Genomic DNA, 22915 nt, shown 5'->3' on the forward strand with positions numbered 1-22915 from the left:
CTGCTGGAGGGAAACGTTCGTAGTGTCTTGCGAAAGATATCTGAAGCCGGCCAACCAGTGGAAACGATGCCACGTAACTGGAAAAGCGTAAACGGCTATATGTGAGTTAGTCGCCGCTATGGTGGAAATGGCACTCACACATTGGCACATAAAAGTTTCTTCTGTTTTCCTTGTTTTCTTTGTTATGGCCACCTGAAGCTCGCCCAATGTGAGCCGTCCAAAAAAGCTTGCTTTTCCGCCGATTGCCAATTGTTGCTTGGGAAGAAGATTAGTTGTCGTCCGTGAAAATGGTGAGCTAAATATTTTCCAATCTGAGGTGCCCCATAGAAATCCGGACATTTAGAACAAAATTTACATTGCATGTAAAGGAAAATATTCAGAGCTATACATAAACAGCCTAAAAGTAGGCTGGCTTTACTGTATATGTACCTGTTACGCTAAGCGAATATTAATCATACTCTTATTTTTGTTATTTTAATTTCAGTTAGATATATTTTTTTAACATACGACGTTTAAGTATGTCAGTTATTCTGAAATAGGAATATTTGGTCCCGGATTTACATTTCACAAACCAATCTATATTGATTACGTTTAGGGTTTTTAAATGCTGTCCGCCGGCAAAGTTTTTTAAACGCTACACACAAATAAAGACACAGCTGATACGTTGCTCCTTGCATCCGCTGTATTTAATTGTACATACTGAACTTTGCACCAGGCGTGTATTCAAAACAATCAGTCAGAGAGCAAAGTGGTGGAGGTTTTTTCGGAGAGATTGCGAGAGACGAGAGAGTGTTGGAAAGAGTTGTGCTGTTGCAATGCATCTGCATACTGCGTACAGGCCTCGCAGCTATATGCAAGCATATACAAGCGGAATAAAACCTGACACATTTGCTGAAAAAAACATTTGGAAAACATTCATTTAAGGCATAACATGAATTCATCAAAAATATTGAACTTAATTTGTGAATTCTTAATATCTCATGTTTGCTAAGCAGCTTAATGGGCAGGTGTTCTACGATGGGAATTATTCATAGCAAACTATTATATTTGGTTTTGGTTTCTCATTTGGCGCTACTGCAAGCTGGCTACAAGTGCGCGAAACGCATCAATAAGCTTAAGGCGATAGTGTGGGCCCAGTAACGGGGCTTTCGGCCACCCGAGTAGCCTTGAAACACAAACACTGAGGGTCGCCGCGCAGGTCTCTCCGGCTGGTGCTTCTTGGGTGCCCGTATACTGCCAGTTTTGGCTGCTGCTGCTCTCTGAGCTCTGGGCTCTGAGCTCTGGGAGGCCTTTGCCTGTGCGTCGGCGTCGCAAACGCGATAAAGAAAACCCGAGGCCCGCAACGAAACGAGTGAACGAGTGAATTGAAACGAAAAAAAAGTGAATGTTGTCGCGCTAACTGTGCTCACAAGCCTTCCAAACATCGAATTGGTCGGGTGTCCTCAACAGTCGCTCCGCAGCCACTGACAAAAACAGAAACAGAAGCGAAAACCAAAAACTAAAAACCGAAAGTCCCGTAATCCAAAAATCGCCAAAAGACCTGTCCAGCCAGCGACTGCTTAGCCAATCCCAATCATATAACTGTAAAGTGGAAGTGGAAAAACAAGCAGTACACGGTAAGTTGTGCGGAAGAGTGCAGCCTGACTGGAAAAGTAGCCGCTTTCCCAACCACCCCAGAAAATCAAATACATGAGGAGAGCAGGGTGAGCCAGCATGCCACCAGCCCCCATGTTGCTGCGCACATCCTCACACTCGCCTGCAATACATAACTAAGCGTGTCCTTTTGTCCTTCTCGCCGACTGCAGTCCAAGTATCAACATGGCACTCCGCGTGGCCGGACTCTTCCTGAAGAAGGAGCTGGTGGCTCCCGCAACGCAGCAGCTGCGTCTGCTGCGTACTGGCAACGCGACCCGCACCAAGTTCTTGGCCAACTCCCCCAACACGGTCCTGGACAAGAGCATTCTGCAGCGGTACCGCAACCTGGAAACACCTGCCAATCGGGTGCAGGCCACTTACCTGTGGATCGATGGCACCGGCGAGAACATTCGCCTCAAGGATCGCGTCTTGGACAAGGTACCCAGTTCCGTGAACGACTTGCCGGACTGGCAGTACGACGGCAGTTCCACCTACCAAGCCCATGGCGAGAACTCGGACACCACGCTCAAGCCACGCGCCATATACCGCGATCCCTTCAAGCCGGGCAAGAACGACATAATCGTCCTGTGCGACACCTACAGCGCCGACGGCAAGCCGACGCCCTCCAACAAGCGTGCTGCGTTCCAGGCAGCAGTTGACCAAATTGGCGATGAGGAGCCCTGGTTCGGAATCGAGCAGGAATACACTTTGCTAGACGTGGACGGACGTCCCTTCGGCTGGCCGGAGAACGGTTTCCCAGCCCCACAAGGACCTTACTACTGCGGCGTGGGAGCTGACCGCGTCTACGCCCGCGATCTTGTAGAGGCCCACGTCGTGGCCTGCCTGTACGCTGGGATCGACTTCGCCGGCACCAATGCCGAGGTGATGCCCGCCCAGTGGGAGTTCCAAATTGGACCATCCGGGATCAAGGCCTGTGACGATTTGTGGGTGTCGCGATATATTTTGCAGCGCATTGCTGAGGAGTATGGCGTCGTGGTCACCTTCGACCCCAAGCCGATGGAGGGCCAGTGGAACGGAGCTGGCGCACATACCAACTTTTCCACCAAGGAGATGCGTGCCGAGGGCGGAATCAAGGCCATCGAGGAGGCCATCGAGAAGCTGAGCAAGCGCCACGAGCGGCACATCAAGGCATATGACCCCAAGGAAGGCAAAGACAATGAGCGGCGACTCGTGGGACGTCTGGAGACTTCCAGCATCGATAAGTTCTCCTGGGGCGTGGCCAACCGTGCCGTGAGTGTGCGAGTGCCGCGTGGTGTGGCGACGGCCGGCAAAGGATACCTGGAGGACCGGCGGCCAAGCTCCAACTGTGATCCCTACGCCGTGTGCAACGCCATTATCCGCACCTGTCTGCTCAACGAGTAAGCAGTGATCGCCGTAACGGGCGTTCAATCTTTTGTACATTATGTTTTATTGAACTGTGAAGCGTATCCGATCATTTGGCTATATTCACATTGAACTGAAGCAAAATTTGGCTTGCTTGTGCAAAAAAGACAGGAGACAGAGGCACGAGAGCGTGCGCTTAGAATTTAAGATGTGGGTGGGTGGCAAGAAAAACAGCTAAAGGAAACATTTTACCTGAAAGCGATGGGGCCTCAATAACACTTTGCCATATATCTTACAAACTATGTATATCTTACCATTGCTTTAATCTAAATAATAAACAACATTGTACCCTACGTTAACTCGTTACCTGTAGATCAAAAAAATATGTTCTGTTTAAACGTTGAATTCGGCCAACGCCATTTGTGGCCCTTAACTTTTTGAACGCACTTGTTGAATAACCAGTAAGGGTTTCTAAATGTTACATCAAAGAAAAAAATATCAGTGAATTCGGACGATTTGCATATTACTCATTCATATCCATGCGCACGAACACACATTTAAGTGTAGAATTAGTTTATAAATACTAATTGTTGATTAGAAGTTGTTGAATACAAAAATCTAAATAAATTTATATAATATATATTGGTACATATGTATAACACTTGACGGATCTGTCGCTTCACTTTGCTCGCTAGCATTTTACATCTTTGTACTTATGTACATATATGTTGTTATTATATAAATGTCTATATACTACTAGCACCGTGAAAATTAAGAATTCCATTGAGATACGTAAATACATTTTGAGTAAAAGCAGAGCTGCGTACAAAGCAAAACAAATTACTAGAGACTATTTTATTTTCTCATTTCTGGCGAGCTTTCAAACGATTGTTGTTGCAATGACTGCGAAAATCAAAGTTTTAAAATATAGAACAGCTTGTTTGTAAATACATGTGACATGGGGCACGAAAACGAGCTAAGGCAAGACCTTGTTTTTAATGGAAAGTTTTCCACCACAAACAGCTGCCTGACACTGAAAGTTTCCGAAGACCATTTCTTGGGGTTTCCGTTCAAAATGTATGTTTTTCGCTCAGCCCTTCTTTACCCCAACAAATATATATATAAATGTTTATATCTATATATACGCTTGAATGTAAGATATGGCTACGAAGGAGACAATGCTCCCATATTTTCCCAATGGCAATATACTGCGTCAGCTGATAGGGCAGGGGTATTGCACTCTGGCGATGACAGGGCACTGCATTTTCCTACAATCAAATAATGATTGAGCAGAGTGGCGAGCTCAATCGCTTCAAAGGGTGCTTGCTGAGTCCTACTGCCTTTCACATACCTGTATTTATGAACAGCTCCCCACACTGGCAAAATGTACTCTTTCGTTTTGAGAGATGAATGTATACTTAAATTTACAAAATAACTCTTGTTTTAATGGAATTAAAAGAATTTTAAAACGGGATACTGACTGCACTACTACATATAATAACAAAATGTTTTTAAAAAATATATATATATATATTTTTTTTATATGTTTCTGAGCTTCTAAAATTGAGAGCGATTTTTGTTACTGCATTGGCATGGTCGTACTCGCGATTGTTGACATTCTGAGGTGCAGTTAGCGGTGTTTGTTCGGCTCTGCTGGGAGCGGATTACGGATTACGAGGTATGCAAATGTAATAAGGTCAAGAGGGACAGATAAGGCCATCCGGTTTATTCAAAACAATGTTAAATACACAGAGATAGTTCGACCAAGCCAGCCAGCCGTATGAACCAATGGGACACGGGATCATCCGCAGTCGGACCCATCTATAAGCTTGTATAGCTCATCTTAAAAGTTCGAACGCATTCCTGTGCCCAATTCAAGTCGAATATCTAATATACCCGTTTTCCATTGCATAGCACACCATATGAGGCCACAATGTAGATAGTATAATATATATTTTTAAATCGAATAAACATTCGAAACAAGGCACCAGCCTGTTATGCCAGCAGAACACAAGAGTTCCGCACCGCCGCCCATAAACCAGATCATTAATAAATTGAAGCAGGTTCATTGGTATGCATGAAACACGTTCAAAGATGTCAACATCTTACAATGCAGGTCTGTTAAGAGCCAGTTATGCTGCCCAAAACCAGGCGATTTGCATAAAACGGAATGATAAGCTGGACACTTGATTTCGAAACTATTGATAACGAAATATTGGTTTAATAAAGAACACCGCGCCTTGTATTTGAATCAAGTGATCAAAGCACACTATTAAATTTTAACTCCAGATAGAGGAGATATAAGCTACGCATACTCTCCGCACCTTCTTAAGTTCATAGATTAAAGTCCGAGCCAACTGATAAGACAGTCAGGGCTCGAATTTGATCTTCCGGCTGCAGAAGGCTGACCAGCGGTTGCCATTATCTCCTCCAACTTTTACTTCTGACTCGGTCAATAAAATGCCTCCGCCTGGGCAGCGTTATCACAGGGCAATAAATCATATTGGCGGTTGCGAAAAGAAAATAATGTCGCTGATAGAAGGCAAATGTTTTTAAAGCTTAATTGATCATATCCCCCCATATAAAGAGGAGGAATCTTTTGACGCACACCCCTGCGTTTTTCAGCAAATAAATACATTGAAATTACCCAAAAGTGGGGCACGATTGCGGAGCGTGATTCCCGAGTGACCTGTCACAGTAAAGTCTTCTACTGAACAACTCCTGTGTGTTGCAAATCGCGAATAGCAACTTTCAGAGCCTAAAACTGGGTCACGTTATGGCGAAAACTACTGATAGGAGCGGATTTACTGACTGATTGCAGGACGCAAGCGTAACAGCGGCAATAAAAAGCTAGAAAAACTGAAAAAAATCTGGTGGGGAGCTGCCGGTGAAGTATGCGTTGCTGGGGGTGCTGTTTATTTTTATGTGCTGTTGATTGGGGACCGCCCCAACTGCTTGTTGAGATTACGTTTTATGGCGCTACTTTTAGTGCGCGAAATCATAAATGATTGCGCGATCAAAATATGTGGCCGCACTCTGGAAATTATAAAACCTGTCAGGTGTGAGCAGCTACATATAATCTTGACTATGTCCTGTGACCGATGTCCAACAATCGGTCACGTAGCGTCATTTTGAGGTCTTCAAAAGATTTGCGACCGATTCCCCAGTTTATCTATGGCGCGTGTCGATACGGTGGGGGTCTTGGCAAACACAGGCAGCCAACAAGTGCCGTCTTTTATCTGCCCTATTTATCTAATTTCCCACTGCTCACGCCATTCGCAATGTTCTGGTCGTGATAAGTGCCTATATTTAATCTGCAGAGCGTATAGATGTCTGGAACTGAATCACCCAACGGCAGGGTCGGACTACGTGCTCTGTCTTAGTTTTCCAGAGAGTCGCGGAAGATTTCCTCGCCCAATTTTATGCCTCTTCTAGCGTTTCCTTCTAGATTTTCTCTAGTTTTTTTTTAGAACACTCTGTCTGCCGGCACACGCGATCCGCATTATTTGCGTCATCGCCCCACACGCGTCTACCAAGTGATCTGCGATCTGTTCCGTGCGTTTTTGGCGCTTTTGCATCGCATCAGGCAAAGTTCAGTCGCCCGATTCTTGGGGTAATCACCGCAGTCAAACCGATGACGGACATATGCTCATCCAAAGGTCTTCTTCTGTGGCAAACACTCATGCGCATTGCTTTAATTTCATTTAATTGTTAATTGGTTTTTGTTAGAACGCGATTATGTTTCTAAGTTATCTGTGAAGTGACCCGCTTTTAGTTGATAAATGAGATTAGAATCCATTAGCTATATTTGGTTTGGATGGATGAGTCGCAGAAATAACATAGTTCAATAAAAAAAAGAGAGGTGACTTTGTTTTGTGAAAGTCGTTTGATAAGCGCTTTTTGATAAGCCGGCAGAATTTTACTGGGCGTTGTTTACCCAGACTTCATTGGACTTAAATGATAAATTCAACTGTACATACTCGTATATGTTTCCATTGCATATTATTCAGGCAATTTAAGTGAACTTATTTTATTCTTACATATACATAGAACAACTGCTTGTTTCATGCCGTGCAGGCAATTAGAGTTCGTTCAACCGCCGTCCATCTCCCTTTACTCAATTTATTGGCCATTAGCGAGTCCGAAATTATTCGGGAAGTCCTAGTAAAACCTTGTCAACAAAAGTATCCCCATATTGGCCGTGCCTGTTTTGAACGGATAATTAATTTGGAAAGCTTAATTTAAGGAAGTACTTATGATACACTTTTTGAATTAATTTATTGTAAGTAGTTTCCCTTTTACAAATGCATTACAGTTCAGAAAGGGAAGTAAAGTAATGCAAGCAATTAATATAAAACGAGGTTTAAAATATTCTAAGAGCCCGAAATATAATAGCCATAAACTCATAACTGTTAAAATGTAACATACGTGAAGCTACATATAAAAAATGTATTGGTGTAGCCTACTTTACTAACTGGTGCAGCTTTTGTGGCATACTAACGGGCTGGAGCGAAGTAGATTAGACTCATTTGGTATACCCTTGAAGAAGGTATATTGACTTCAGTCAGAAGTTCTTTATGTGAAGGAAAGTATATATGTACATATATACTGTTGATCAACAAATGAGTCGATGTCCATTGATATATCTATCTGTATTCTCAGTTGCTATCTTCAAAAAGGTATTTTAAGTGTCTTATATTTTTTGGCCCGCTACACATACAAATCATAGTTTAGTTGCTTTGATTATAGAAAGTCCATATTCGGTACACACCTCTTTAATATATCATTACTGCAAGGGTATATAAATTCCGCTTGCCAAACGAAGCTTTCTTGCTTGTTCCTTATTCATTGGATCCACAGGACTTTTTCACAACCTTTCCAGTCATGAAATAGGTGGACAGCGCCCTGAGCCGGCGGCCCCGTGAAAGTTCCTCAAACAAGCCGCCACTCACGGAGAAAGTGTGCTTCGGTTGGTAGAGGAGGCTCAGAAGTGGGTTCTTGGGGCTAACGCGCATGTTGTGCATGGCGTATGTGCCTTTGACCAGAGGACAGCTCAGCGTGTAGTTACTTTGCTTGAGCATGTTGTCCTTGGCTGGCTTAAACAGCGGTACTGAATTGAAGACATTCTGCAGGTCGCACAGCTTGGTGGAAGCGTTGTAAACGGTGCGAGGCTTTTGCCGGCCGGAGTGCTGAAGGATAAGGATGCGGGACACCGGTGAGGCAATCTCCTCGTTGATGGTGGTTATTGAGCCGATGCCAGTCTGGTTCGAGAAGGTCATGTTGACAATAAACCGGGGTCGGTCATCCGTCCAATTCGCATAGGTGAAGGCCACATAATAACAGCTCTATTCGGTTAGTTCGGATTAGTTTGAGACATTGGAGACCTTCCTTGAATACCGACCTCCTTGGTCCTGATCTCAGTGAGCTTCAGCAGGAGCACCCCAGCCGAGATGCTTATGATCGTTCCCCAGGTCGCTCGCATGATTTGCAAAACTGACTACTACTATACCCACGTTCAACAAATAAAGCCAGCTGTCATAATATTTAAATAATTAGAGCTCTCCATCAAATTGCCATTAGTCAATTACATATTTCCATTTCCATTCCAATTTTCGCATCAGTTTATTGGGCTAGTACAATATGTCAAACTTCTGGGCCAAGTTCAGAATTTGGCTTAACTTGCGGCTAATACGCTCCGATCCCGTGTTCTTCAGCACGTCCGTAAGCGTGGGGATTTCCTCAGTCTCCGCATCATCGACCACTGGGCTGTCAGCCAATATGAAGCGCGTCATGAAGATTACGTGGGGAACTTGTATGTACGCCACCCGCTTCACTTCCTGGCGGAACCTGCGAAAATTCGATCAGATAGTTTTCAATCACCATAGGATTGATAGTGCATCTTACGCCTCGAAAGTGTGAACCTCCAAATCTACTCCCACACGGCGCAGACAACACTCAAAGGCCTCATAGTAGGCTTCCAACATGTGTTCGAACTCTATCTCCAAGATAGCCGTATCAACGCTTGATAGCAAGAACGAGATTATGTCATGCACCACTGAATCGTACTGTGCCGTCTGAAAGTCGATAATTTTCAGCGCGGTGGGTGTTCCTGAAGGCCCTGAAGATTTCAAGGTATAGTACTTGTTTCTTATCAGTTAGAATTTTTGATATTCTAAAAAATAGATTTTTTTTTCTGCTCTCTCTAAATGTATAAATTATTTAAAGACATATTCTTCGATGTTATTATGTTTTGAGGAGATCACTAATGTTAGTGATACTTACCGTAACGAAACATCAAATTGTTTATCCAGAAGTCACAGTGTATAATGCTGGTAAATGGCCCATCGGGTCTGTCTGGAGCGGCAGCTAAGAATTCAAAGAATTGGTCGGACAACTCTTTCATACGGGCTACCAGTCTGGAATCGTTGTTGGTGGCTCGACGGATGTCCTCCAGAGTCTCTGCCTTCATTACGGACTTCCACTCGGGCGCTTTAGCATGCCAGTCGAACTTCTTGAAGAAGGGCTGGACCTGTTCCCGGAACACCTCTGGCTTGAGAGTTCGCAGAGCCAGAGGAAGGGCGTGGAACTCGGCCATATACTCAAGGGCTAGCAGCGTATGGGCCATATCGAAAGCTTTTAGCCTCTGGCCGGAGACGTAGCCACTGCTGCGCAAGTTCTCCAGCACTAACACGGCATTATGGTCCACCTTCGAGGAGTAGGAATCGAGGGACTCGCGACAGCCATAGAAGCGGGGGAATCCTTTAAAGTGGCTCTCGGAAGGAACGCCGGCTTCATCTTGAAGGACAGCCAGGGCAGGGGCCAGAATCTTGTAAACAGCGTTCTCTGCGAGGCGAGTCCGCTCAGGCTGGAAAAACTGCCAGTACTTGGGGTCGGAAGGGGGCACTTTAGCCACCAGCTGCTCCTCAAACTGCTCGCCATTGGATTTCTGCAGCTGGGCATGAATTGCCAGAAGAACGCTTCCGTAGTTATCGCCCGGTTTCGTCAGCTTGCTCGTCTGATAGTTAAGGAGGCGGGCCCCTGAAAAGTGGGGTTCAACCACTTTACTAAGCTCGCGGATATCGGGCAACTTGTCCGTAGCCATGTTCTTCAGCATGCGAAAGTTCGTCCTCCAACTGAAGACTGTAATCTTCCGGAAAGCTGAAACTTACTTAATTTAGTGTGCGCACAAACAAGGCGATAATTCGATGCCTGATAACAAACATGTGTACATAGCAATAATAATATAAAGGTGAACAGCCTTTTATGGGAAGATTTTTTATTCGTGACAGGCAAAAACAGATCAGTAAAAAATATTAAACTTCTTTCCTAGACGCAAGATAGCCGCGAATTTCGTCACAATAGTTTTAGCTCCGGTGTTCTTTGTCAGCACCGAAAAGTCCACGTCTTTATAGTCTTCGGGAATCGTACTGTTATCAGCTAGTATAACCTTCATCATAAAGATCGCGTGAGGCAGTTGCAAGTGTGCAGTTTGCTGGACCTCTTCGAGAAACCTGCAATTAATTGGATGAAAGCAAAGTATCTCAATGGCAGCGGAAACTTTTCTTACAATTCGTATGAGTAGTTGCTGGTGTCCACGTTCACGCTGCGCAAGGTCTGAATGAAGGCGTTGTAGTAAATGGTCAGGAAATTGTAGAAATTATCCTCGAGAACGTTTACGTCCACACTTGAAAACAGCAGAAAGATGATATCATGCACCAACGACCCGTACTGCGCGATTTGAAAGTCAACAATTTTCACTTTGAGTGGAGTGCCTTCCTCCCCTGATAAAACTCGTAAAGCATTAATATAGTCTGTCTCGATTTAGGAAACGATTCCGCATACCGTATTTTAGCATCATATTGTTGATCCACAGGTCTCCGTGCACGAGGGTAGTAAATGGGCCGTCGTCCACATCGCTGCCAGCCTGAAAGTCCTGGAACATTTTCAGCAGCTCCTTGACGCGATTCACCTCTCGTTCGTCGCTCGTCACCGACTTTATGTCCTTCAGAATTTCACTGTCCATTATTTCCGTCTCGGCCTTATCAATATTTGAGTTCATATCGAACTTCTTGAAGTAGGGTCGCACATACTCCTCGTACACCTGCGGTTTCTTCAGGCGCAAGGCGATGGGCAGGGCGTGGTACCGGGCCAAGTAGTGCAGAATGAGCACCGTTTCTGCGAGACTGTACGCCCTGTGTCTGTTGCCTGGTCGGTAGCCGTGCTTGGTAACATTCTCCTGGATCAGAACGGCATCTCGATCCACTTTTGCAGATCGCGTATCCAGCGATATGCGGGAACCGTAGTATCGCGGGAAGCCGTCGAAAAGATGTGCAGGCAGGATGCCCGACTCCAGCTGCAACTTGTCCAGCTCCGGCGACAGGTACTGATACACCGCGTTCTCCGTAATGCAGGTTCGCTCGGGCTGGAAGATCTGCCAGTAAAGGTCGTTGGTGAGGGGCGGCAGCTTGGCTATCACCGGCAAATCCGTGACAGCACCGTCTGCACTACGCACTTTCGCTTGGACAGATAGCATAATGCTGCCATAGTTGTCCCCGGGCTTGGTCAGGTAACTACTGGAGTACGAGTCCAGAGTACAGCCTTCCGGCAAGTGAGGCTCGATCACCTGTTGAAAGTTCTTGATTTCCGGAACTTCTCCCATTTCTTGAGCGGATTGTACTGCTCCACGCGTATCAAGCGACTGAATAAGTTCTACGATTCCTCGTATACGTGCTTTTCTACCTTCTGCTGTGCACAATTTGATAGGTATTAAGTCCACATGCATAGCGTTCTATGTGGTGGTTAGTTTATTTGTAAAATTGCTACGCTATGCGAAATATTAGCTCAAGTGGCAGTGATAACGCTCATAGTACGTGCTCCGTACTCACTCGATGAGCTTGAAAGCTTCTCTTCATTAAACAATGTCCCGATCCCCTTTTTTTCCTACCAAAAATTCTAGTTTAAAATATACAATTGACAAATTAAAGATTGTTAAGGGGTTAAGCTAATTGCAGTATATTTTAAGTAAAAACAACACGTTTAATCCTAAGAATATAAATATCTTTGACAGTTATCGGTTTAGTTGCTTAATAATGCGTAAGTTTCCTTCTCCGCAGAACTAACAAGCTGAAACATTTTACTTTATAAGATCAAAAGTACACGTTGGTCGATCCGTCGCGAGTTCTCGCCTCTCAATTCATTTTGTGACGCAGTGTTTGCGCTCGCATCCAGGGTCCCCTGAGTAAATAAATGCTTTGATTTATATCGCCGCGTTGATAGGTGAATTGTGCAAAGCTAGTACTACAAGCTGCAGAAGCTCAATAAGAAGAGGCGGCGGTGGCGTCGACGGCAATCGGGAACATCAGCCGGCGGGACGCCTAATTAAAATGTCTTTGTTATCAGCAATGAATATGAACCGCGGAAAGCAAATTTGAGTTTCACCTCATCAACGGAAGATTTTTAAGACTCGGAACTCCCCACTGTGAACTAGTTCTTTGCAGCTCACATTTATTCACCTCATTAACGGAAGAGTTCAAAGAATCGGAACTCCCCACTAGAAAATGGTTCATGGGCAGCTCGCATTTATTCGCTTTACAGCACTGGTGCCGTAGGTGTATCTGGATTTTATTTTCTGGCATCACCACTCTTGATTTTGTTGTGTTTACTTGTCGAAGCTAAATGGACTTGCAGCTGCTAATGCAGCAGATGTATGGCGGTGCGGCGGTCATGACGATGCCGCAACCGCGCATGAATGGTTTTGGATACGGAGTTGCACCTGGCCAGCACCAACAGCATCCCATTTACCCCTTTCTACCCCCTGAAGACGGCGACCAGGCTGTGGAGCTACTGGAGGATGACGACGACGAGGAGGAGGACGAGGAGCAACGCACCTTGTTCTGCGGCAATCTCGACGAGCGCGTGACGGAGGAGATCCTGTACGAGGTGTTCCTGCAAGCCGGCCCCATCGAAGGAGTGCGGATACCGACGGACAACAACGGGCGTCAACGGAACTTCGGGTTCGTCACATACCAACGCCTGTGTGCGGTGCCCTTTGCACTGGACTTGTACCAGGGCCTGGAGCTGTTCCAAAAGAAAGTGACCATCAAGCAGCAGGGCGGCAAGCAGCAGCAACTACCTGCCTTCAACCAGAGTCGTCTGCGCAATCCGTTCATGATGGAGGCTCCGCCGCAGCCATCACCTCTGCGCCACGCCCGCCACAGTTTGCATGACGCCAAGCCGTACGACCGGAATCCATTTGGACACAACGGCGATCAACGCCGCCGGAGCGACAGCTCTGTCGTGGAACGCAACCGGCCAAAGCCACAGCAACACCACCAGCACATGCAGGGAGGCAGCAGAAGGTCGGACCAACGCCACAACAACAAACGGAGATTGCTTTAGAATTTCCCTGCAATTTAGTGTTTATCAGTAGCCTAAGAACAATCTATAGAAAAACTAAAAAAAACCTTGTAATAAAAGTATTTTTAAAGTTTTGCCGAATCAAATATTGTAAATGGAACCCAATTCCATCTTTAGTTGTTCAAAACAAAACAATAGTTACCATGTTTAATAGTTTAATAGGCTGGATATTAGCAAATTATGTAACAAATGAAGCAGTTTACTCTGTGGTGTACCAATGTTTTATTAGTGTACTGTATACTATAATTACTCCTAATACTTGAATCTAAATTATTGCGAACGTCCTAGTCCTGTAAGCTTCCAGTGGCTTTGAATACTAAACCTATGCTGTACAGATCCTGATCTGCCATGATCAACGTGTGATGCTCCTAAGCGTCTTTTCCACATTTCTGTAGGTGCGTGGCGGTATCACCTCCAAAAGCAGCCGCTGATAATTATGATGCTCGGATAGAGCCCGGAACAAGGACTTTGCATAACTGCGGGTCTCTAGACTGCCTTCGAGCAGGAGATTCGCCCCCACCACAAAAAACTTGTCGCGGCTCTCGCGTCCCATTGCGTAGATCCGGTCACTGCCAAGTCGCTCGGCTAGTCTGAAGAGCAGCTTTGCTGATGTCGTGCGCACCAGGGCGTTCTGGTGCTGGGCTCCTTTCGTCGCCAGGATGTTAAGAATCTTCTGCGGCTGAGCATGGTCCACCATCGACTCCAGGGCTCGAGTGGCGTCGGCGCGGAGAAACCTGTTCGTGTCGGCGGTGCGGTGCAGAAGGGCACATACCAAGTCGTCGCACTCCTGCTGAAGGCTGGTGGACTTAAGCGAAAACAACTCCGCAGCCGCTTGGCAGGAAGCTCGAGCTACTTGGGAGCGCAGGTTTCGGACTGAGCGGGTGAGCTGGATGCAGGTCATGTGCATCTGATTGTCCAATGTGTCGGCATGGTAGCGGATCAAGCGAACCATGCTTTTCAAGCCGGTCATGTTCACTTCCCAATTGCTGGAGTCCAACTGGTCAAAGGTTTTGAGCAGAGCCTCACGAGGTCTATCAAACCGCACCATATTCTGCGGGAAGAGCTCTGCCTGCGACATTTTGATGGCCTGCTTTGCAGGTGAGACTCGCCGTTGTGCCCGCAGGAAATAAGAAGTTTTGGACTTGTGCTTAAGCGGCGTGTGTTGAGCTTTCACGGGGACACTAATATTTCCCACTTGAGAACCATTTTGTGAGGTGTTGTCCGCAGTGCTCGTGCTTGTGTCCATAGATCCCTGCTTTGAAGCTGGCCGCGCCCCATAAAGAGAGTCCAGTGAAATGCTACGTGAATGGATCACTATTTCGTCGTGAATGGGAACAATCTTGGGACCAAAAGTATGATTTTCAGACTTTGTAGCTTTTGCCGGTGTTGCTAGCTCTTCCTGCAATGGAACCACCTCCTTGTTCTGCCCTGGGATTGACTCCAGCTCGTTCTGCACTTCTTCAACCACGACGAAACTGTTGCTGCTCTCAATGTCCTCCTCGATGAGCAGCGACTTCGCTGACTGAGCCCTCGAAAGCTGCGGCGTAGTGTCCTCCAGCTGAGTTTTGATGCTCTCCGTTTTGCTGTGCAGGCTATTCAGGCTTCCATTAAGCTTGTGCAGTTCCTCAGAGGCAGTAGGTTCTGTTTCCGCCTGGACCTCAATGCCGTCCACCACCAATTCCCCGAAGGCCTCGATGGGATTCTGCTCCCTGCTCAGCACTTCCACCTTCCCGTCGTTCCAAACGCCAGTGGAGGAGAATGGTCGCTTCCCCATCTCGTTTTGGCTAACGCTCGACTTGGCCGAGGCGGTTGACTTTTGCGAGTAGCTGGTGGAACTTGCGGAAATGGGGGAGCCATTCGTCATACCATTTACTGCTGTGTCGGAACTCCTGTTTGGGCAATGAAATAAATAAATGGCTAGTAAAACTTCCTTGAAGTTTCAACGACTCACAACTCGACATATTGAGCAAAACCCTTTTCTTTTTCGCCATCTTCCGGTGCTTGAAACACGGCAAAAGAGTGCTTATCAGCGGCGAGCTGGCTTTCCGTATCAATTTGCATCGATTTTCTGGACTCCAGCGCCGTGTCAGTGCAGCATATGCCGCAGACCGCACTGTGTCCAGAAAAAGCCCCACGTAATGTGGAGTGTATCTCCGAGACTCTGGGGCAGATGCACTCTTTGACCGAGTGGAATAGGATACGTGTTCTACGCAATAGATCAGATGGCTGCTCGCCACAGGAAAACGCATTAAGCATTTTTCTGCGCTGGCCAATTGGATAATTATCCTGGCGATTTTCTACTGGAAACCACACATACTCGAACTAACCGCAATAGGCGACCGCGTGAAACAACCCGACTTTGCTGACTGTTTGCAATGCTCGTCGCCAGTCCTTTTGGTCATTTCAAATGAATTTCCATACCGGGAACCCACAACAAAGCCAAAGTTGCAAACGAATACAGGACATTGCGTTTTCCAAGCAATCACACGAACACCCTCCAAGTGGTCAAAACACCTGGCCACCCACTGGGTGCCAAGTCAGCCACGGAAAGGTCGTTGGATGGTCTGGCGCTCACCGGGAACAAAGTTCTAAGCAAACTGGCCACAGGTCCTACGACTTCTAGACAAGGACCTCCTTGCCATCTTCGGGCGCCTTCGTTTCGGAAAGCCCCGAAGTCCTTCATACAACAAGTTGCCATATCCCCGAGAGAACTGTGAGTGTACTAGGTAAAATAGATTGGGTGGCCAAAAAGTTACGGTCTGAAAAGCAGCTACCTTTGCTGGCAATCTTTTCTAGACTTTTCAAACTTTGAGACTTGTCTGAATTATAGAGGTTCTAATTGGTCTTGCTAATCCATATTGCTTAACCAGTCGGGCATTCAATTCACCCAGGGAAGAACTGAGACATACGCCTAAGAAAATCATTTCGTGTCGAGTTGCCAGTGGTCACTTGAAGGTTCGTCGCCAGTGACGTTGACCAATGTCCCCGCCACATACCTAGATTTCACCAACGCGGTTTCCACTGCGCATTTGAATTATTTAGGTTAAAGAACTCGACACCTTTAATGCCACAATTTTGTCAGCAGGGTGCGTGTGCTGGCCAGAGAAACCACTAAATTCGCTAAAGTGAGTTGTCCCCTTTACCTTTCACCCCCCGCCCTGTGCTCAAATATATGCATGGATCTGAGTGGGGTGATTCAAAATTTAGGTTAACATTCGCACTCAGGGAGGGGTAAATCATTGTGGCGACTGAATGAATAGTTTCCGATGCCGGCCCCCAAATAAGATATAGAGAGGACTCTTACACTGACTTCGTGGCGTCGGCGCACTTGGGCTCCAGTGATTCCAAGTGGTCTGTGGGAATGCCGGTTGATTTCCTCCTCTGGGATTCGTTGAATTTGCTACTTTCGAAGCCTGTAAAATTAGTATGTATGGAAAACCCACTAGCGGACCCACTACGGAAGTGATACTTACCTTGACCCGGTGGTTCGTCCTCCAGCTTTGTGAAGGAATCCTTGTGCAGGAACTTCTTGCGGAGCATCTGCTGGGCCTTTGGGATCGAGTAGCTGACCTTCGGGTAGGCGGGTCCCTCCACGGAGTAGGACTTGGAGCTGCGCTGCATGCTGCGCATAAAGTTGTTCACAAAGTCCGTATGCTGGTTCATTGTGGGGAATCTGCAAGTAGGCTCTATCAAACTGCTCCATCAAACTGTTGGTGGATGACAGGGCAAACCTCGAGTTGGGTCCGGCAAGGCGACCGCCGGTGCGGGAAGTGAGCTGGATGAAGCTGTCTGTGGCGCTTCCACTGCTGCAGGTGGTGGTGGTGCTGTCTGTGCTTCGGCCGTCCATGGAAGTATCAGAGCACGCCTTGGCCAAGAAGCGGCGTTCAATAAACGATTGATTTCCTACGTGTGTAGTGGTTAGTGTTTCGGAATATTCTTGAAAGTACAGTGCACAGGAGACCTACCAGCATTAGTCTTAGCCCCAAAACTTAATCTCTGCGAAAAGTCCTAAGGAGAAGTAAGTTTAGTATTATTATAAAAACCAAAAAGAATGAGACTAACATTAATTGGGCTAGCCAAGTCCAACGTTTCCGGGGGAGAGTGGAAGGAATGGCGATGCAGACTCTCGTTTACCTGGCTGAAACTGCGGATATGCGTTTTATTTAGGTGTTTTGTTCTAGAGTTCTAGAGTTTGGGGTGAATTTAAAATCTTAATTCTATTTCTATGTTTCAAATATTGTTCAAATGGAATGCCTTCCTAACGCAAGAATGCTACTTTGTGATATGATGTTCATGTGGATGGGAATACTCCCACTTAAAGTGGGAACCTTTCGTACCTAGGGAATGGATCATTCTTGTGCTTGGCTTCCGCGCCCCCAAGTACATCGCGCTGACTGCTGGCAGCCCGCATGCGACGCCTCTTAATTGTGTTGGGAGAGGCGGAGCCCTCACCCTGATGGATCCAGTCCACATCAGCGCCAAAACGCCTGGCTCCTGGTTGATCAGTCTGGTTGAAGACGAAGAGCACGCCGCTGTCGGGTGTAACAATGGGTAGCTGTAGGCGCGATAACCGCACACTAGTCGCCTCCAGCACCATGGGTCCAAGCTCCACGCCGTCGGTCGTCTCCAGAACAATGGCTAGGACCTCCTTGATGGACGAGATATCGGCCAGGACCGCTAGCACCTCCAGAGCCGCCTGCCGCACACGTCGCTTGCGGTTGAGGAGGGAGTAGACGGCCTGGGTCGTCAACAGGCTGATGTCGAAGCAGGTGCCCGGGAAGGTCATGAGAGCAAAAATGGACATTTGAAGAGCGTGGTCCCGGAACTGCAAATAATGAAGTTTCAATAACTTGGTTCCTGGAAGGCAGAATAATAAACCTTTGAACTCTTCGCATGGAGGAACTCTGGAGAGGTCAGCTTAGCCACTATGGTTCCCGCGGGAAGGCGCTGCATCAGTGCTTTGCACACCCGGTTGGCTCCAGCGTTGCCCTGGCGACAGAGTCCCGACAAGATTTGTGGTGTGCGCTCCTCCAAGTTGTCCAACGGCAGGCGGGAGATCAGGTTAACCAGCAGCTCCCGCTTCAGCTCGGCAACCTCGAAGTGCCGCTCCGATGAGAGGAGGGTGCGAAGAAGACTATCCAGATACGGTTGGACCAAGGCCAAGTTGCTCGACGAGCTTAGGGCCAGCTCCAGTTGGGCGATGCCCATTAGCCGATTGCGCCAATCCTACAGAGAAGTGAATACAATAATAAAAAAGTGAACAAAGAAGTGAATAATCGGTAAGTACATTTTGGCGTGCCTAGTGTTTTATGGCCCATTTGTGCTAATTTGGCAAATTCGAAAATGAATGCCGCAGAAATTAGATATAAGAACTGAGTGTGGAGAACTTATAACAACGACTACTGCAAGTGTCATACGTCATTTGATGAACTTTATTTTGTGAAGTACGCGTTCTTATGTACCTACTCCAGATATTTAAGTGACTCGATCTTGCAGTGACCCATTGTGCACTTTTTAGCAGAAATAGAAAGCATTTTAAATAAAAAACAGCTTTCATAAATATCAGTATTTAATAAGGCAGGGGATCCTGATAGCCTCTTATATACCCTTTTACATTTTCTAAGGAGCCTAGCACACCCTTCTACGGTACAACTGACGATTATAGTTATAGTTGTGAAATTGTCCAAGCGAGGAAAGTCCCAAAGGCTAGCGGTCAACGGCGACGGACCATCCTGCTTATATTCAGCACGCGCTATGATTCGTTAATGTTATTTATATTTTTGTGCTTGAAGTGACCCAGTTGCAGACACGCTCTGCTCCTTCACCTTTCCTCTCCCCCAAGACCAGCGTCTTCATCAAACTTGGTCCCGTAATGGTAGTCTTGCCACTTTATCGTCGCATACGAGCTGCAAGCTGGGAGTTCGTTATGGTTGCCGCTCTTGTTTCTGGGCCTGCTTCTGGTGCCATGAAAATCGCGTGCACTTAAATGATTGACCAGCCAGCAGCGGCACTGGCGAGGAACTCTTCGCTGTGCCGTTCGGCCGCAGCTCCCCAGCAAAGCCATCCATCCCAATCCAATGCAACGCCCAGTCGCACAACATGCAACTGCCACCGGAATCCCAAAGTTTTTTGTGCACCACTCAAAAAGTTGGTCCTGATAAGAGGTACATCTGAGCCAGAAAGTGCCAGCAAAACCAGCAATTGCCAGCCCTTGGTATTGTGAAATCACGGATTATTTTGCTGACGCACTTTTCCAGCAATGTTCTCCATTTTCACTTTTTTGCATAACTTCGCCATTCATTTTTGGCACTACATTGCATTAAATCCTTCAACTAACGTTTTCCGGCATGGAGAACATGGAAAACTTTATTAGTAACTTTAACCAATTCTGCTTAATTCCGAACAACTGGTTGGATTACCAGTCAGAAATGCACGTGCCACGGATGACAGCAAACAAAAAGCACTTTCCTGGTCACTTTGAATAACTTCTGCAAAGATTTGAACAACTTGTTCGACGTGTAACAAATATTTCCAACCCTTTCTCCTCAACTTCTAGTACATGAACGTAGTGAAATTAATAGGTCATTGGTACAGTGGCCCGATGGAAGCCGGCTTCTACCTATAGTCACCGTCCCCATCACCATCACCATCACCGATATGAGTGCCGAGGGCGAGGGAGAGTGGTAGTGGTCGCTTATCGCTGAAATTTTCATTAGTAAGGAGCGATATAATAGCAGCAGTTATAGCAAACCGACGGGGGGGAGTGATGCGTGTCTCGTCCGCAATAAAGCCGGGCGGCTGCCATTATGAAGGCAGAATTATGAACGCATATGAAATTGTACATATCCTACTGACCCAGTTACCAGCTCAAAGAGCCCAAAGAGCCGGGCGACCCGGAACCCGCGTTGGCGTGGCGTGTGGAGTGATTTCATTGCTTTATTTTCGGTCGCACAAAGTAGACCATGCTGGAGACTTGGGTGGAGGGGTGCAATTACACGGGGATTGCTAAATGTCGGCCACTAATTTTAATGCAATTACTTGGACTTGGTCACCACGCTTTAGCTTTAGGAACATACCCCAGATCGCAACTCCATGAGCGTCTTCAAGTTGACAATGTCCAGATCCTCCCAGGACTTGGGCGTGGCTGGTGACACCGGAGACATCGTTGAGGCCGATCTTGTTCGCCTAGTGAGCGGCTGTGTGGGTGAGGAAGGGGGATTTCCTGCTGCAGGAAGGGTTTTACCATCCCCATTCCCATTTCCACATCCATCCATGTCTTCCGAGCGGCGCTGGGAACGCGGCGACGGATCCCGCTGCAAATTGTGCAGTACCTCGATTTGCTTGTGCGGCACTTTGGGGCTGATGCTGTTGCTTCCCGTTGGACTGGCGCTGCGGCTGCGAAACCCGGGAGAGCTAGGCGATGGCGACGGTCGTGCTTCGTTCTCCTGTCGATTGCAGGGACTGCTCGAAGGCGGCTCACTGGCCGCATTGTTCTGATGCCGGGGTGGGTGCGGGCAAAATGAGCGGACTTGAGGCAATGGCTTGGTATTGTCCAAAGGGATCTCCACCACGAGTGCCGTCGTCCGCTTGTCGCTGGCGGGTCTTGGGAGGGAGACCTTCTCCTCCGATGAGGCCAGGTGGGAGGTCGCTACATCTTCCGAGGTCGAAGCAGTGGCACTCTGATTGGTCTGGGTGGGACTTCGGGAATTGTTCGTAGAGGAGGCTGCGTCGCTGTCAGGAGTTCGCATCTTAACGATCTCACCCCCGAAGGTCACTCGCTTTAATCCCCGAGAGGGAGTACCCGGCTCGGAAACACTGCCCGCCTTAATGAGCGGCTCGTCCAACTCCGAATCACTTATAACTTTCACGATCCCCGCCCCTAAATTGGACTCTTGGTGTCTGTTGCCACTGGACGAAAGGGGGTGGCAAATCAAGTCCGTCCCATCTTCTTCATTTGAGAAAATCCTGGTTGGACTGTCGGACTCTTCGGTCTCGGTGTCCGCCTCCAGGATCCGCATGGTAACTGTGTCGTCGTTGATCTTGATTTCTGTTTCCATAATGACCTTCCCCATGTCCGAGCAGTTTTCTGCAGACTGTGCTTGGAGCGCGGTGTCCGGGTTCTGTACGGCACTGCTGTTCCTCCATCCCTGCTCACGTGGTAAAGCGCGCCAGGCGCCCGTTTTCCCCTCGCCGCCTGTCTTCGGTTTTCCAGAGACCCCGTAAACCTGGCACAGTTGATAGTACTTAGTCAGCGTGTCGCCACGACCCACATCGCTCATGATGGCTTCGAACTCGTGAGCTCCCAAGAGCTCTCTGATCTTGCTCAAGACTTTCAGGGTGATTTCCTGGTGCACCACTTGATCCATGTGTGCGGCCACTCGCTCCAGACTGCTGTGCACAATGCGGTGTCTCTGCGCCGTGTGCATGGTTGATTGCAGAAGGGCAGGCACGGACAGCAGGACGCCGCAGCTGAGACGACCCATGTGCTCCGAGTCCGCAGGCGCCTGCTTCGTCAGGCCTGCATCTAGGATGGCTAGCATAATCGTCTCCGGGATTGCGGTTTCGGCGAGGTAGACACGCAAGCAGTCGAGAGCTCCTTTGCGCACGGTGGGAGCCTGGTGACCAAGGTTTTCGACCAGCAGGCCAATGAGCTGCTCCCGCTCCATGTGGCCATCGGCCTCGTCTTGCATCACCACCAGGACGTCGACAAGGACTCGCAGGGCGTGCTGCCTTACCTGCCACTCCGGGTCCTGCAGGCGCTCATGAAACTCCGCGTACATGGCGCTGGGGAAAATCGTTTCCGGCAGGCGGCGGGTGCGGAGTATGTGCTCCCACAGCGGTGTTAGCTGCACTGCACCGATTGGGGCTTCCGCTCGGCGCTGAATTTTCATTATGGCAGGCACTGGAGCACCCGCTCCGACTGCTGACTGGTTGTTATTGCTGTCCTTGACTTCACTGTCGACGGCACCACTCACATATGCGACACTCTCACTGTCCTCGCTGTAATATTGCACTGTCGGACTTTCCGGGGTCGATTTAGGAGGCGAAAGATTTCTGGCGCTGTCCAAAACGCGCCGGAAGAACATACTGGGCCTCTCCTTTTAAATGCAATTATCTAACTAACTGCGTCCCGGTGGCGCACACGGGCTTATGCCTTTATTGTCACGCACGCTTGCATACGGCTGCAAACGACCTGGACACTGTTTTCGGTCACTTTCGATTTGTATCCACTCCACTTGACTTGACCATAACAAACCAGTGCAACTCGCTAGCAACGAATGCCGAATTTGTCCGCTTGCTTCATACTTTTGTAGCCAATGGTGGAACTTGCCTCTAGTGAGAACACGCAACTTGGCTCCAAAGTACGTTCACTGCGCATGTCAGCTTTGTCCTTCTCTGCTACCAATATTTTAAGGATCGGGATTCAAAGTCACGAAATAATACTGAACAAGATTGGACAGACAGGGAATCGGGCTGTCCATATACTACGTAATCTCGCCTATGATGATTTTGCACTGAA

The 22915-nt window shown here is 47.6% G+C and overlaps 6 protein-coding genes across 8 annotated transcripts; 2 read left to right on the forward strand and 4 right to left on the reverse strand.

Moving 5' to 3' along the window:
• The first annotated feature begins 1391 nt into the window (after nt 1-1391).
• LOC6526256 (glutamine synthetase 1, mitochondrial) lies at nt 1392-3819 on the forward strand. Its single transcript, XM_002087342.4, has 2 exons — nt 1392-1616; nt 1806-3819. The coding sequence occupies exon 2, from the start codon at nt 1819-1821 to the stop codon at nt 3016-3018; it is 1200 nt and encodes a 399-aa protein (XP_002087378.1). The 5' UTR covers nt 1392-1616; nt 1806-1818; the 3' UTR covers nt 3019-3819.
• Nucleotides 3820-7616: 3797 nt separating this feature from the next.
• On the reverse strand, nt 7617-8573 carry LOC6526257. The gene is made up of 2 exons (XM_002087343.4): nt 8381-8573; nt 7617-8324 (listed from the first exon to the last, which is right to left on the reverse strand). The coding sequence occupies exons 1-2, from the start codon at nt 8459-8461 to the stop codon at nt 7821-7823; spliced, it is 585 nt and encodes a 194-aa protein (XP_002087379.1). The 5' UTR covers nt 8462-8573; the 3' UTR covers nt 7617-7820.
• Nucleotides 8574-8576: 3 nt separating this feature from the next.
• LOC6526258 lies at nt 8577-10116 on the reverse strand. Its single transcript, XM_002087344.4, has 3 exons — nt 9262-10116; nt 8884-9097; nt 8577-8826 (listed from the first exon to the last, which is right to left on the reverse strand). Exons 1-3 carry the CDS (start codon nt 10091-10093, stop codon nt 8610-8612), a joined length of 1263 nt encoding a protein of 420 aa, XP_002087380.2. The 5' UTR covers nt 10094-10116; the 3' UTR covers nt 8577-8609.
• Nucleotides 10117-10238: 122 nt separating this feature from the next.
• LOC6526259 lies at nt 10239-11693 on the reverse strand. The gene is made up of 3 exons (XM_002087345.4): nt 10822-11693; nt 10547-10760; nt 10239-10490 (listed from the first exon to the last, which is right to left on the reverse strand). The coding sequence occupies exons 1-3, from the start codon at nt 11636-11638 to the stop codon at nt 10280-10282; spliced, it is 1242 nt and encodes a 413-aa protein (XP_002087381.3). The 5' UTR covers nt 11639-11693; the 3' UTR covers nt 10239-10279.
• An 891-nt stretch (nt 11694-12584) lies between these two features.
• On the forward strand, nt 12585-13613 carry LOC6526260 (RNA-binding protein 7). Its single transcript, XM_002087346.4, has one exon. The coding sequence runs from the start codon at nt 12655-12657 to the stop codon at nt 13375-13377; it is 723 nt and encodes a 240-aa protein (XP_002087382.1). The 5' UTR covers nt 12585-12654; the 3' UTR covers nt 13378-13613.
• Nucleotides 13534-22811, reverse strand: LOC6526261. 3 transcript variants are annotated; one of them, XM_039370689.1, is made up of 9 exons: nt 20472-22811; nt 18274-18621; nt 17733-18220; nt 17458-17539; nt 17361-17403; nt 17127-17298; nt 16869-17068; nt 16706-16808; nt 13534-15284 (listed from the first exon to the last, which is right to left on the reverse strand). In XM_039370689.1, exons 1-9 carry the CDS (start codon nt 22479-22481, stop codon nt 13748-13750), a joined length of 4983 nt encoding a protein of 1660 aa, XP_039226623.1. In that variant the 5' UTR covers nt 22482-22811; the 3' UTR covers nt 13534-13747. The 3 variants fall into 3 exon arrangements, with proteins under 3 accessions (XP_039226623.1, XP_002087383.2, XP_039226624.1); XM_002087347.3 differs by having other exon boundaries at nt 16700-16808; XM_039370690.1 differs by lacking the exons at nt 13534-15284; nt 16706-16808; nt 16869-17068; nt 17458-17539 and having other exon boundaries at nt 17157-17298.
• Nucleotides 22812-22915: the final 104 nt, after the last annotated feature.

The sequence above is a fragment of the Drosophila yakuba genome, chromosome 2L (assembly GCF_016746365.2).
Source record: "Drosophila yakuba strain Tai18E2 chromosome 2L, Prin_Dyak_Tai18E2_2.1, whole genome shotgun sequence".
NCBI classification, from domain to species: domain Eukaryota; kingdom Metazoa; phylum Arthropoda; class Insecta; order Diptera; family Drosophilidae; genus Drosophila; species Drosophila yakuba.